This window comes from Dendropsophus ebraccatus, chromosome 13, assembly GCF_027789765.1.
Source record: "Dendropsophus ebraccatus isolate aDenEbr1 chromosome 13, aDenEbr1.pat, whole genome shotgun sequence".
Taxonomy (NCBI): Eukaryota; Metazoa; Chordata; class Amphibia; order Anura; family Hylidae; genus Dendropsophus; species Dendropsophus ebraccatus.
In genome coordinates this window covers 9,011,938-9,026,686 of record NC_091466.1, presented here as the reverse complement: position 1 = coordinate 9,026,686, position 14,749 = coordinate 9,011,938, and the positions used below count along the sequence as shown (strand labels likewise).

The 14,749-nt window shown below is 43.3% G+C and overlaps 1 protein-coding gene across 1 annotated transcript; it reads right to left on the bottom strand.

The window, feature by feature from the left end:
- Positions 1–3,678: 3,678 nt before the first annotated feature.
- Positions 3,679–12,758, bottom strand: LOC138770407 (hornerin-like). Its single transcript, XM_069949510.1, has 6 exons — positions 12,537–12,758; positions 8,094–8,174; positions 6,293–6,353; positions 6,165–6,184; positions 5,347–5,370; positions 3,679–5,143 (listed from the first exon to the last, which is right to left on the bottom strand). Exons 1-6 carry the CDS (start codon positions 12,756–12,758, stop codon positions 3,821–3,823), a joined length of 1,731 nt encoding a protein of 576 aa, XP_069805611.1. The 3' UTR covers positions 3,679–3,820.
- Between the last annotated feature and the right edge of the window lie 1,991 nt (positions 12,759–14,749).

The following is a 14,749-nucleotide window of genomic DNA, read 5'->3' as shown; positions in this document are numbered from 1 at the left end:
TCTTTCTCTCTGTCTCCCCCTCCTCCCCCCTCCCTTCTGAGACGGCTGATGTAAGCAAGTCCCTGGCAGGCTTTATCTGCAGCATTGTAGCTTCTTTGTAATGTTGAATAGATAATAACAAGTATGGAATTGTTAGTCTCACCATGGGCAGCAACATATCAGGTTATGTTTGAGGGGAATACCCCTTTAATAATTGGTTGAGGACAACTGGATCTTTAAGGGGTTTATTACAAAAAGGAAAACACAAATATCTAATATTGGGATGTCTAACTGAGGGATAGAAGTATAAGGGAAGGGAGAGGATGGTAGAAGGTGCGAGATAGGAAGTGACTATTTATCTGTGTGCAATCTTATATATATCAGCCACACACACACACACACACACATAGCCCACACACATACAGCACACACACAGCCGCCACACACATACATACAGCACACACATAGCCCACACACATACAGCACACACTCACACAGCCGCCACACACATACATACAGCACACACATATACAGCACACACATAGCCCACACACATACAGCACACACACACAGCCGCCACACACATACATACAGCACACACATAGCCCACACACATACAGCACACACACACACAGCCGCCACACACATACATACAGCACACACATATACAGCACACACATAGCCCACACACATACAGCACACACACACAGCCGCCACACACATACATACAGCACACACATATACAGCACACACATAGCCCACATACATACAGCACACACACACAGCCGCCACACACATACATACAGCACACACATAGCCCACACACATACAGCACACACACACACAGCCGCCACACACATACATACAGCACACACATATACAGCACACACATAGCCCACACACATACAGCAAACACACACAGCCAACACACACATACATACAGCACACACATAGCCCACACACATACAGCACACACACACAGCCGCCACACACATACATACAGCACACACATATACAGCACACACATAGCCGACACACATACAGCACACACACACACACAAACACACACACAGCCCCCACACACATAGCCCCCACACACATAGCCCAGACACACACATAGCCCACACACATACATGGACTGGAGTATCTGGGGCCCACCAGAGGAAATGATCCTGGGGGCCCACCAATGAAGAACCCATAAGAAACAGCATGTAAGTCAGTGTTAGTGCAGGTTCTAAAGCTGGGAGCCAGTCCGACACTGCACACATACATACAGCACACACACATACATAAACAACCCCCCCCCCCTACACACACACATACACACACACAGCTCCTAAACACATACAGCACATACAGCACACACACAGCCGCCACAAACATATATACAGCACACATACATACATACACAGCCACACACACATACATACACACACACACACACACATAGCACACACACACATACAGCACACACACACACACACACACACATACAGCACACACAAGCAGCTTGATCTGTTTGTCTCCCCTCCTATCACTCAGATGCAGGACTTGTTGGCATTGTCTCCATTGCATTGTCTCTGGAAGCACCTCCATTTACGTTCTTTATATACGGTGTAGTCCATGTTGTCTCCAACAGGTGGCAGCAGAGTTCTTGTAGGTTCTACACCTGTCAGGAAAGAGAAGAACATCAGCTCAGGAGGGAGAGATATTCCATGATAAATGAATTCTGCCGCCTCACTCTGACTAGCAGGGGGGCAGGTGACGGCCATTGCTGGATTATTCACCGTATTAGTAAATTAGGTGGATCCCTACAAATCCTGCAATGAATAATTGACAAGAACACAAAGGTATCACCGAAGACAGAACGTGTGATTCAGCAAGATATTCACCTTTATTATCAATCAATAAAAATACGCGTCATCACTTCTACACCAACAAACAGGTATATACTACAGAATCTGCTATACTAGCATACATGTACGGGAGAGCGCTGTTCAATGCATCATCCGAAAATAGCAAACCTACCGAGACATGGCCGCCCACTGACAGCCCAGGCAAGGAGAGCTACAACTAGAGGAGCGACCAAGAGGTCAGAGGTCACAGATTTCACCCTTCATTTCTCACAGACTCTTTGGAAAATGAAAGGTGGAATCTGATTGGTTGCTAGGGGCAACTGAGCCAGTTTCACTTTACGCCATGTTTGATAAATCTTCCTCTATATCCCTATACATCTATATTATCTATGAATAGATGTGTCCATCGACTGCTTTTAGAGTATAGTGGTGGTCGGTAACTCAGACAACAAGCTGTCCACAACGGGAGGGAAAGAGACACATATCAGGAGATGGAGGAAAGTGGCTGAATGATTGTAATTCGCAAAAATATTCAACTTGACGAGTCCGACAGGTATAAGTATATTAACAGAGACGGGAATACCCCTTTAAGGCTCTGACTGTTAAATTGGAAATACTTTTGTTTTCTTCAACTTAAAAGAAGGCGTTTACTTTGCTATGCGGTGTTGTGGCAGCTCTGTGGGTGTTGGGTCACTTGGGCACTTGTCATGGTAGTCTGGAGTGGTGTGGATCCCAACTCCGGACAAATGGGCGCTGCTTCCCAGAGTTTTGGGGTAACCCAAGTGTAAGCCTGGTGTATAGGTGTGGGTGCAGCAAGACCAAAACAGAGTCTAATAGCTTAACCAGGATAACAGTTGTGAAAGTGCAATACAGTAACACATTGCTAACTGTAGGTGCAGGTGAGAGGTAGTTGTGTAGACTTTTTAAGTAAGAGCAGAAGGGAGTAGAGGAGTGTCTTGAGGGCGTCATCCAATGTAGATGTGTACTGTTCCGGGATAGCGTAATAGAAGAGAAGATACCTGTACTCACGTATAGATAACCTGGATCTGACCGCCTTATGCCCTATAGTGTCGAGATACCTGTCCTGTCAGGGTAGTACGACTTCTCAGGTCCCTGCACTGCGTAGAGCAGACTTTCTGAAGCTTTTCAGAACAGCCATGTGTTGCAGTAGGATACATAGGCTTAATCTGCAGCTTTGTCCTACTGGGGTCAGCACCAAACTCAGTATACCTGTGTCGTGTTGACTGTATCCCTGGCATGGACAAGGTGATCCTCAGAGAACGTGCTTCCTCTTGAGAGGTTCTAGCTCCATATGCTAGCAAAGACAACTCACTTAAGAAGAGATCTGTTTTCTTGGTCTCTTACAAGGGTCCTGGCCTGAGCCAGGCCCTGGCTTCACTGCAGCAGGAACTGTGCTCTCTCACCACTTACTTCAACTAGAAAAAGACACACCCACCAGGAACTAGCCTGCTTTTATAGGAGCCAACTAAACCTCCTTATGGATGGTGGGGCTGTGTATGCAGAGTAAGAAGAGAGGTGATAGGAGATTGAAAGGAGGGAAAATACCTGCACCTGTGACAGGATGAAACATGACATGTGACAATTAACCCATTGCTCGCTTTAGCTGTGCTTCACATAATACATACAAAGAATATAACAGCAACACCAAGTGGGAAAAACTAACAGTGCACCTCTCCTTCATCCCACTGTGGGAACCTGTGCGAGTTACTTTACTCAGGTGCACAAAGAACTTAGTGGCACACCTGCACTGGAACACTACAATTTCCCTTCAGTTACTTTATGACCCGAAGAAACAAAATGAAGAAAACCACAAGAAGACATGTTCAGTTGCTGTAATCACGATAGAACTTTATTATCATTATGCTTTGGAAACAGATATATTCAAGAAGTTAAAGGAACAGTAGGTATCATAGGTGTGGTCAGGTATACATAGCTATTCTGACATCTTCGACTGTTTTACAGATTTAGGGCTTATTTTTTCCTTGACTAAAGTAGTTGGAAGAAGAAGAAGAAGAGGATGAAGTAGTAGTAGAAGAAGACTGACCACTGCCCCCAGTCTGGCTGCTGATATTGCTACCTTGGAGCTGGATTCCACTGCTTGTATCCTTTCCTTGGAGATATCCGCTTCCCTGTTGGTTGCTTCCCTGACTCTGTCCTTGTTGAGATCCACTGGTCTGCTGGCTGCTGCTCTGGCTGCTGCCCTGCTGGCTGCTTCCCTGACTCCGTCCTTGATATGTACCTCCCTGCTGGCTACCGCCCTGTTGGGTGGTGCTCTGGCTACCGCCCTGTTGGGTGGTGCTCTGGCTACTGCCCTGTCCTTGTTGGTATGAACTTCCCTGCTGGCTGCTGGTCTGGCTGGTGCTTTGGCTGGTGCTCTGGCTGCCGCTCTGGCTACTGCCTTGGTATCCCACACCCTGTGGTCCTAAGCCCTGATTCTTTCCTTGCTGGAATCCACCAGCTTGCTGGGCACTGCTCTGATTCTGTCCTTGTTGGGATCCACTTTGGCTTTGGGAATAGCTGCCTTGGTTCTGTTGACCAGAGCTTTGGCTTTGGGAAGAGCTGCCTTGGTTCTGCTGACCAGTGCTTTGGCTTTGGGAATAGCTGCCTTGGTTCTGCTGACCAGAGCTTTGGCTTTGGGAAGAGCTGCCTTGGTTCTGCTGACCAGTGCTTTGGCTTTGAGAAGAGCTGCCTTGGTTCTGTTGACTGCTGCTTCGGGTTTGGGAATAGCTGCCTTGGTTCTGCTGACCAGTGCTTTGGGAAGAGCTGCCTTGGTTCTGTTGACCAGTGCTTTGGCTTTGGGAATAGCTGCCTTGGTTTTGCTGACCAGTGCTTTGGCTTTGGGAAGAGCTGCCTTGGTTCTGCTGACCAGTGCTTTGGGTTTGGGAAGAGCTGCCTTGGTTCTGTTGACTACTGCTTCGGGTTTGGGAATAGCTGCCTTGGGTTTGTGGACCACTGCTTTGGGAAGAGCTGCCTTGGTTCTGTTGGCTGTTGCTTTGGGAATAGCTGCTTTGGTTCTGTTGGCCAGTGCTTTGGGAAGAGCTGCCTTGGTTCTGCTGACCAGTGCTTTGGGTTTGGGAAGAGCTGCCTTGGTTCTGTTGACTACTGCTTCGGGTTTGGGAATAGCTGCCTTGGGTTTGTGGACCACTGCTTTGGGAAGAGCTGCCTTGGTTCTGTTGGCTGCTGCTTTGGGAAGAGCTGCCTTGGTTCTGTTGGCCACTACTTTGGCTTTGGGAATAGCTGCCTTGGTTCTGTTGGCTGCCTCCTTGGCTTCCTGAACTCCATGAGCCCTAAAGAAAGAAAAAGGGATGGCATTTAGAGAACATTCATTGTGGAATCAAAGCCAACTCTCCAGTAAGATTTTGCCTCTCTATGATATACAAAACTATCATAAAGCACCAATATAACAAACTACCATTTCTCCATAAAGAAAAGAGTTCCTAGCTTCTAATATGTTACAGCAGGCAATACCGGTTTAACAGGTTTTACTTACTGAGCTCTGGCTGCTGCTGGAGGGCTGTAAGGATAAAGATATTAAGATGAAATAAAGATTGTACATGGATACATGGCTTATAATATCACCTGCCCATTGTTACCTCACATTGTATATGAAAATCCTGAAGCTTTACAGAGTTACCTGCTTGGCATCATGGGAGCTGTTCTATACCACAAGTTTGGGCTCATCTCCCACCAGATTCCAACACTCCACCAACAGCAGTTTATAGGTAAAAGCGTTAAGGGTTAAGAATATTGGTTTCTACATGGCCATTCCTTATATGCTTAGGGAGATAAGCTGGTGCAAGTGTTATCTGGCAGCCACTTTCTCCCCTCATACCATTCAGAAGACATAAGAGATCTCGAATGTATGGTAAACTTTTGGCTGGGGGTCATTTGGCTTACAACTATCCCTTCCATACACATTTGTGTTTGACTCAACAAAGCGCCCATTGGCAAGAAAGGAAAAATGTGCCCAAATAAAGGACTGGGCACCTTAAGACCCAGTCGGGACACCCCTACACAGATCGGTACAACAATTGGCAAGTTTGGCCAACATCCATCTAATATGTATGGGCACCTGAAGCATCTACGCCTGGTGCTGCATCTCAGGGAGGTGCCACCAACAAGCCTATATACCTTGGCTACCATATTTGCTGGACTAGGGTAATGAATTTAAGCTTACTAATAGAGGACATCTTCCTCTCAATCCCCAATGTATTCTGCACACATTTCACATATGTAATATCATGTTAAACATTATCACCCATAACCAACCATCTAATGGTCTTGTTACCAGACCCTTTCTTATCTTACCTTCTTGGAGGGGTTTGGTGCTGAAAAAAGAAGAAATGGAGGGTAAATATATGGGCCAGGGGCACAATGTATAGTAAATTATTTGTCCTCTGTGGATTAGAAGCTCTGTATGAGTCAGGGGGTCTTACCTCCTTCCATTGCTGTGGTTGGGGGTTTGTAGGGTCCTAAAGAGAATAAGCTGAATAAAAGCTGTAGAGAAAGGAAGAAATACTTAATTATCCATGTAAGAGTCGGGAAGCTTTATACCTTTATCACTGGGGAATAGACCTGTCTGGGGTAGATGGGGATGTGACCCTTACTCCCATGTCTTCTCATTTCCTGTATACTAGTGTTGTCCGGAGTTGTGCGGCCCCTTGGGACATCCTATTTCTGCTGCAGGTGAATGTTAGGATTTGGTAGCTGTGATTCTTGTGATCCTTATACTGCTGGCCGATCCATCCACAAATAAGTGGTACTCCAACCCAGACAAGCCAAGGAGCTTAGGAGTAAAGCCAGCCATATACATTAGATTAACATTGGCTGAACCCAGGACTGGCTGACCATCTAATGTGCATGGCGGCCTCCTGACTCTTCCTGATGGCAGATATTGGGGGAGAAATAGGTCGGGCATATTGGATTTCAACTTGCCCCCACTTAGGATCTGAGAAGGCGTCTATGGAAAATCTTCATATTACAGAATATAGGCTGTTGTACATGGAAGGTTGCATTGTTCTATGGTAAAACCAAATAACTATGGCCCAATATACAGAGTATAGGCTGTTATAAATGGCATTGTCCATTGTGCTTTAATAATCCCAAATAACTATGGGCCAATATACAGAGTATAGGCTGTTATAAATGGCGTTGTCCATTGTGCTTTAATAATCCCAAATAACTATGGCCCAATATACAGAGTATAGGCTGTTATACATGGTGTCGTCCATTGTGCTTTAGTAATCCCACATAACTATGGCCCAATATACAGAGTACAGGCTGTTATAAATGGCGTTGTCCATTGTGCTTTAATAATCCCAAATAACTATGGGCCAATATACAGAGTATAGGCTGTTATAAATGGCGTTGTCCATTGTGCTTTAATAATCCCAAATAACTATGGCCCAATATACAGAGTATAGGCTGTTATACATGGTGTCGTCCATTGTGCTTTAGTAATCCCACATAACTATGGCCCCATATACAGAGTACAGGCTGTTATAAATGGCGTTGTCCATTGCGCTTTGGTAACCCCACATAACTATGGCCCCATATACAGAGTATAAGCTGTTGTACATGGCAGCTTTCATTGTAAATGGTAATAGCTGTAGCTTCTATTAGGCAATTTGCTTCATATACAGAGTATAGGCTGCTGTAAATGGCAGCTTGCATTGTGCTTCTGCATTAACATTTCAGTTCCCTGTAGACATGGCCCTGGTCATTTCTGCCTATAGACAATACTGCTGTTCCTGTAACTCCCATAGAGTTGGTGTAGAATGACTGTATATGCTAAAACTCTAAACTATGTCTGTGCTGGTGAAGAGGAACAGGGGACTACCTGGTTGGGGTCTCAATCAACATATATTGATAGGTAAAGACCCCATAATCCATCCCTGCATGGAAGATAATTCTGTATACTCAGTTACCCCTATAAATGTATAGTCCTACAGAAGAGGCATACACCCATGAAGCTGGCAGTATACTAGAAGTTACGCCTATCTATACATTATCAGCTAAGTCAATAATATACCTAATAATGAAACTATGGAATAATACATTGTATACACAAATCCATATCGACAAATCACCATGTACAGGAAATTGCAAGTCCCCTTAGATAGTAAAGTAAGGTCCACCAGATGCTACTATGGCCTATGTTTCTATGTTGATCCAGAGTAACCCAAGCATCCCGGACACCAGACCCAGCCGGCAATGCCTTGTAGAGAGGTGACTTACCTTGGGCAGGTAGCAGTAGACTCTGAGCTCTGACTGTCCATGCAGCTCTATATATACTGGAATACTAGGAGGCTGTAAACACTATGGAATCCAGCCAAACCGAGGTGTGGTCTCCCAGGTCTGATTGACATCAATGTAATGTCCTGTGATGTATATAAAACTCATAAAAATTAATAGCTTTGCAGCGACAGAAATGGAGCAGCAGAAATAAAGCGCAGGTTAATAACAGTAATTTCAGCGGTGGAATAATTACTATGATTATAGGTATAGACTCTGGCCTATACACTGCTACAACTTCATTTACTTCTCCCTGGTAAATACTGGAAATTAAAATTTACAAGAAAAAATTATTGTAACAACTGGGATTCCAAAAATAACTCCTGACCCTGTATAGCTTCACCGTATAGCCTTCACGTGATGGAAGAGCTGAGTGCGAGTTCAGGATGGGATCATTCATTCTCCACAGCAAAAGATATCCATAGTCTGTACAAAACTGTTCATGGGGTTCTTTGGGGGAAAGCATAACTTTTTTTAAATTGGGTCAGGAAGCCTTAAAGGGGTTATCCAGTGCCCCAAAATTTTTAACATGTTGCTGCCATAATAAACATAAACATGTCATACTTACCTCTCCATGCTCCCTCGGTGTCTGTATCCACCATTACTTCCAAGATTGGCCCACTTAGCCAATCACTGACTGTGATGGGACAGTGCCAGGGGCCAGTAAGTGGATGAGCAGACTGCCACTCCTGAGGCGAACTCGTCTCAGATGTAACTGTGGCTACATATGGCAGGGGACATCGGCGACTGCATCAGGACACCGGCGGAGCGCAGAAAGGTAAGCATGACATATTAGCAAAGAGGTAAGCATGACATGGTTTTTATGTTTACTCATATGGCAGTAGCATGTTAAAAAATTTTGACAGCAGGATAACCCCTTTAAAGGGGTAGTCCACCCAAAAAAATTTATTTCAAATCAACTGGTGCCATAAAGTGCCAGAGATTTGTAATTCGCTTTTATTAAAAAATCTTAAGTCTTCCAGTACTTATCAGCTGCTGTGTGTCCAGCAGGAAGTGGTGTTTTCTTTCCTGTCTGACCCAGTGCTCTTTGTTGCCTCCTCTGTCCATGTCAGGAACTGTCCAAAGCAGCAGCAAATCCCCATAGAAAACCTCCCCTGCTCTCCAGACTGGAAATAATACAACTTCCTGTTGGGCATACAGCAGCTGATAAGTACTGGAAGACTTAAGATTTTTTAATAGAAGTGAATTACAAATCTCTGGCACTTTATTGCACCAGTTGATTTGAAAGAAATTTTTTTTGGGTGGACTACCCCTTTAAAGATAAGTAATACTCACCTGTTCTCTGATCCCCCATTGCTGCTGTTCTAACAATGTCCCCGCTGTTCACAAAGTCTTATTTTTGGGGCTCGCAATCTAAATGTTAATATAGTTTTCGGAGGGACAAACACAAAGAAGAACATGCTAACTCTATGAACTTGTGGCCTCTGATCAGATTTGAACCCATGACCTCACCATGCTCCGACTGGGTGGCGCTCTGCCTGCTGGAACCTACAATGATTAGGAAACGGATGGATGATCCTAGACATAGGCCATCATTTTCTATAGTTAGTAAACCTCTCAAGAAGGGGATTCCCACCTCAGCTGATACAGCTGCGGAAAACAGGCGGGAATTCCGAGAGGGACCCCCTTGCGGACTCTGCACAGGATTCCACCTGCTTCACTGCCTCAATGTTATGTTTAGGGCATCTCCGCTCTCCGCAGCTTTCTGCTGAAAGAATTGACATGTCAGTTCATGCTTTGGATTATATGCCAATTACGCTTTCATGACCTGGAAGAGCTGACACCTCCTTGTGTTGTGTATAATGATGGAAAGCTGATTCTCTCCTTTTATTCTAGTGATCCATGGGGGTCTCAGGACTCAGACCCCACCAATACCAACTAATACATTCATTTAGAAAAGATGTCTCCTTCTCCTGATATGCAAAAAGAGTCCATGGAGCCTCAGTTAGTCACAGGTCTAGCCAGATATCCCTCCAGGAAAGGACCTAGCAGAGTGATGGCTTCTGTACAGAGACCACCAAAACCACCATATTAAGTGGCCCCTTCAGTCAATATCCTACACATTTTATGAGTCTAATGATATGACCAGGGAGATACCAAGGCCAGGTATCCATTCACATACAGCTGTTTTGGGGTGTTGCCCCTCATCAGTGTGGAGCAGGATTCTGGCTAGGTGGGAGCAATGCCTAGTATAGCCATATGGCAAACAGATCACTGATCTCAGGGAGATCAGCCAAACAATAACACTGTCGGGGGCAAGTAAAAGCGTTCAACACAGTGAAAACCTAGGTGCATTGTTCCCTGGAAAAAAAATCCAGTAGCGTAGCTAACATGTAGGCGGACCAAGCAGCCGCTATCTCAACCCCGCCTATTCTCAGCATTCAACTGTCTAACCCACCCCTACCTGCCCTTGTAAGCGTTTGCCCAGCCAATACATGAACATGATTCATACCCCCCCGCCCACTTTCAGCAGTCGCTCGGGAGACAATTGACAGTACACCCAAGCCGCGGCCGGACAGGGCTAGTGAGCTATATGGGGGGAACAGAGGAGCGGGTCACCACTGAGGTCAGCTTGGTGGAAACAGGAATGACGGGACACAGGAAGAGCATCATCATCATTAAGGTAAGTGCCAAAGCAGAGTGGTGGCCGGTAACCTAGACAACATGTTGTCAACAATGGAAAGAGCAGCATATTAGGAGATCCTAAGTTCGCTAAAAAAAAAAAAATATTCGCAAAAAGTATTGAACTCCTAGAAGTTTAAGATGGGAATACCCCTTTAAGTGATCAAATGACCAAATAAAGCGTATAAGTAGGTCCTTAAGGTGATTCTTGTAAGAAATTATAGGAGGTGAGTGATTAATGTAGGTATTCTTTATTCTCTTCTGGTATACAGTATATATCTTCACCATGCCCCCCAGCAGAGGGAGAAGGGCAGCACATGCACTTCATATATCCACCTCCACTTTTCTAATGAGTTTGAAAGTTTTCAACTATCACTTATATAAACTTCTGATATGTCATAGAGAGCTGACAGACGGTGCTGATACCCTCCACAACCATTCTATTAGATGGAGGTCTGTGCTCCTGCAGAGTAGTCTGATGGATGTATAGGAAGTCTGTGGGACTCAGTGAGTGTATAATAAAGTTTATCCTCTTCATCAATGAACTGCAAAACTTCTCCACTGTCTTATTAACTCTGTTGCCCATGGCAACCAATCACAGCTCAGCTTTCATTGTCCATAGCAACCAATCATAGCTCAGCTTTCAATATCCATATAAACCAATCACAGATCAGCTTTCATTACCCATAGCAACCAATCACAGCTCACTTTATATACACTTATATGAACCAATCACAGCTCAGCTTTATATACTTATATGAACCAATCACAGCTCAGCTTTCATTACCCATAGCTACCAATCACAGATCAGCTTTCAATATCCATATAAACCAATCACAGCTCAGCTTTCATTGTCCATAGCAGGCAATCACAGGTCAGCTTTCAATATTCATAGGAGCCAATCACATCTCAGGTTTCATTATCCATATCAACCAATCACAGCTAAGCTTACAATATTCATAGGAACCAATCACAGCTTAGCTTTCCTTATCCATTGCAACCAATCACAGCTCAGCTTTCAAAATCCATAGGAGCCAATCACAGCTCAGCTTTCATTATCTATAGCAACCAATCACAGCTCACCTTTCATTATCTATAGCAACCAATCACAGCTCAGCTTTCATTTAACTAGAGCTATATGCAAAGTGAAAGCTGAGCTGTGATTGGTTGCTATGGGAGCTGTGATTGGTTGCTATGGGCAACCAGGAGAATCTTACTATAAAAAAGCCATAAATTTCTCCTGATTTTGACTCTAGAACATTCCCTGGGAACATCCAATGTATAACTGAGCCCTATTGCCAGAAAATACGTATACTACATATGTACTTCCCACCAGGACTTCCCAGCAGAGGCCTAGATTCACTAAAACAATACCACTTTATTTTTCATACATTGGCTTCACAGATTGGTGGCACGAAGTGGAGCATTCACATTTATCAGCCCATTACAAGAAAACGGCCACCTCTGCACCAAAAAAACCCCACATAGGGGACATGGAAACAGGAGATTAACCCTTTGGTGATGCCTGGTGATGCCTGGTGAGGCCTGTCTCACTTTGTGTGGTTACAGCTCCGTGATGCTGTAATATATGCTGCCGGTTCTGAGATTTATTTGTCTTTTTTAAATTTTAAATTTACACTATTCAGTGTGCAGTAATAATAACATAATAAATGTATTCTCTGGGTCACTACGGTTACAGCCGTTCCAAACTTATAATGTAAAGTTTTGTTTTTTTACTATTACCATTTTGGCACAATAGAAACTTGTGTCTTGCTGAAAAAATTTAAAAAACTGTCGCCACGTTGCAAGATCCATAGTATTCTCATTCATAGCGTTCTCATCCATAGTGTTCTCATCCATAATGTTCTCATCCATAACATTCTCATCCATAACGTTTTCATCCATAACGTTCTCATCCATAACGTTCTCATCCATAGTGTTCTCATCCATAACGTTCTCATCCATAATGTTCTCATCTATAGTGTTCTCATCCATAACGTTCTCATCCATAGCCTTCTCATCCATAACGTTCTCATCATAACGTTCTCATCCATAACGTTCTCATCCATAGTGTTCTCATCCATAACGTTCTCATCCATAGCCTTCTCATCCATAACGTTCTCATCCATAATGTTCTCATCCATAATGTTCTCATCCATAGTGTTCTCATCCATAGTGTTCTCATCCATAACATTCTCATCCATAACGTTCTCATCCATAGTGTTCTCATCCATAGCGTTCTCATCCATAACGTTCTCATCCATAACGTTCTCATCCATAACGTTCTCATCCATAGCCTTCTCATCCATAACGTTCTCATCCATAGCGTTCTCATCCATAACGTTCTCATCCATAATGTTCTCATCCATAATGTTCTCATGCATAGTGTTCTCATCCATAATGTTCTCATGCATAGTGTTCTCATCCATAGTGTTCTCATCCATAACGTTCTCATCCATAACGTTCTCATCCATAGTGTTCTCATCCATAGTGTTCTCATCCATAGTGTTCTCATCCATAACGTTCTCATCCATAACGTTCTCATCTATAGTGTTCTCATCCATAACGTTCTCATCCATAACGTTCTCATCCATAGTGTTCTCATCCATAGTGTTCTCATCCATAGCTTTCTCATCCATAACGTTTTCATCCATAGCGTTCTCATCCATAACATTCTCATCCATAGTGTTCTCATCCATAGTGTTCTCATCCATAATGTACTCACCCATAGTGTTCTCACCCATAATGTTCTCATCCATAGTGTTATCATCCATAACATTTTCATCCATATCGTTCTCATCCATAGTGTTCTCATCCATAATGTTCTCATCCATAGTGTTCTCATCCATAACGTTCTCATCCATAGTGTTCTCACCCATAGTGTTCTCATCCATAGTGTTCTCATCCATAGTGTTATCCATAGTGTTCTCACCCATAGTGTTCTCATCCATAGTGTTATCCATAGTGTTCTCACCCATAGTGTTCTCAGCCATAATGTTCTCATCCATAGTGTTATCATCCATAACGTTTTCATCCATAGCATTCTCATCTATAACGTTCTCATCAATAGCGTTCTCATCCATAACGTTCTCATTTATAGTGTTCTCATCCATAACGTTCTCATCTATAGTGTTCTCATCTATAATGTTCTCATCCATAACGTTCTCATCTATAGTGTTCTCATCCATAACATTCTCATCCATAGTGTTCTCATCCATAGCGTTCTCATCCATAACGTTCTCATCTATAGTGTTCTCATCTATAATGTTCTCATCCATAACGTTCTCATCTATAGTGTTCTCATCTATAGTGTTCTCATCCATAACGTTCTCATCTATAATGTTCTCATCTATAATGTTCTCATCTATAATGTTCTCATCCATAACGTTCTCATCTATAGTGTTCTCATCTATAGTGTTCTCATCCATAACGTTCTCATCTATAGTGTTCTCATCTATAGTGTTCTCATCCATAACGTTCTCATCTATAATGTTCTCATCTATAATGTTCTCATCCATAATGTTCTCATCCATAATGTTCTATCTATATCTGTTTTGGGGCTCATTTTTTTGCAGGAAGACATATGGCTTTTATTGATACAAAGTTTTACATATATTTGACGTTTTGATCTCTTTTATGAGGCGGAATGACAAAATACGGCAATTCTGGTGCAATATAAGTAATAATATAGTTTTATAGCTTGAATCATTACAGATGTGACAATAAAAAACGTCAATTTTTTATGTTTTATGTTACAGTTTATTTTAAGTGTGGAATATAATGTAATTTTATTATTTGGAGGTGTGGGGGGGGGATCGGTTTTATTCTGTTTTATTTGACACTTTTTCCACTTTTCCACTAGTGTACATTACACTGCACTACCACTGTAGTGAAGTGTATAGTATATGTCTGCATTATGCTGCCTCTGGCATGGCTGTGTAGAGGTTTATCCATGG

What these genes read in the sequence shown, in the direction of transcription:
- LOC138770407 (XM_069949510.1), bottom strand. Translation starts at nt 12,758, where the DNA reads ATGGATGAGAACGTTATGGATGAGAACACTATGGATGAGAACGTTATG. An exon ending in TCTACTGCTACCTGCCCAAG is followed by an intron (nt 6,354 to 8,093) that starts GTAAGTCACCTC and finishes CTTTCTCTACAG; the next exon opens with CTTTTATTCAGCTTATTCTC. An exon ending in CACCAAACCCCTCCAAGAAG is followed by an intron (nt 5,371 to 6,164) that starts GTAAGATAAGAA and finishes TTATCCTTACAG; the next exon opens with CCCTCCAGCAGCAGCCAGAG.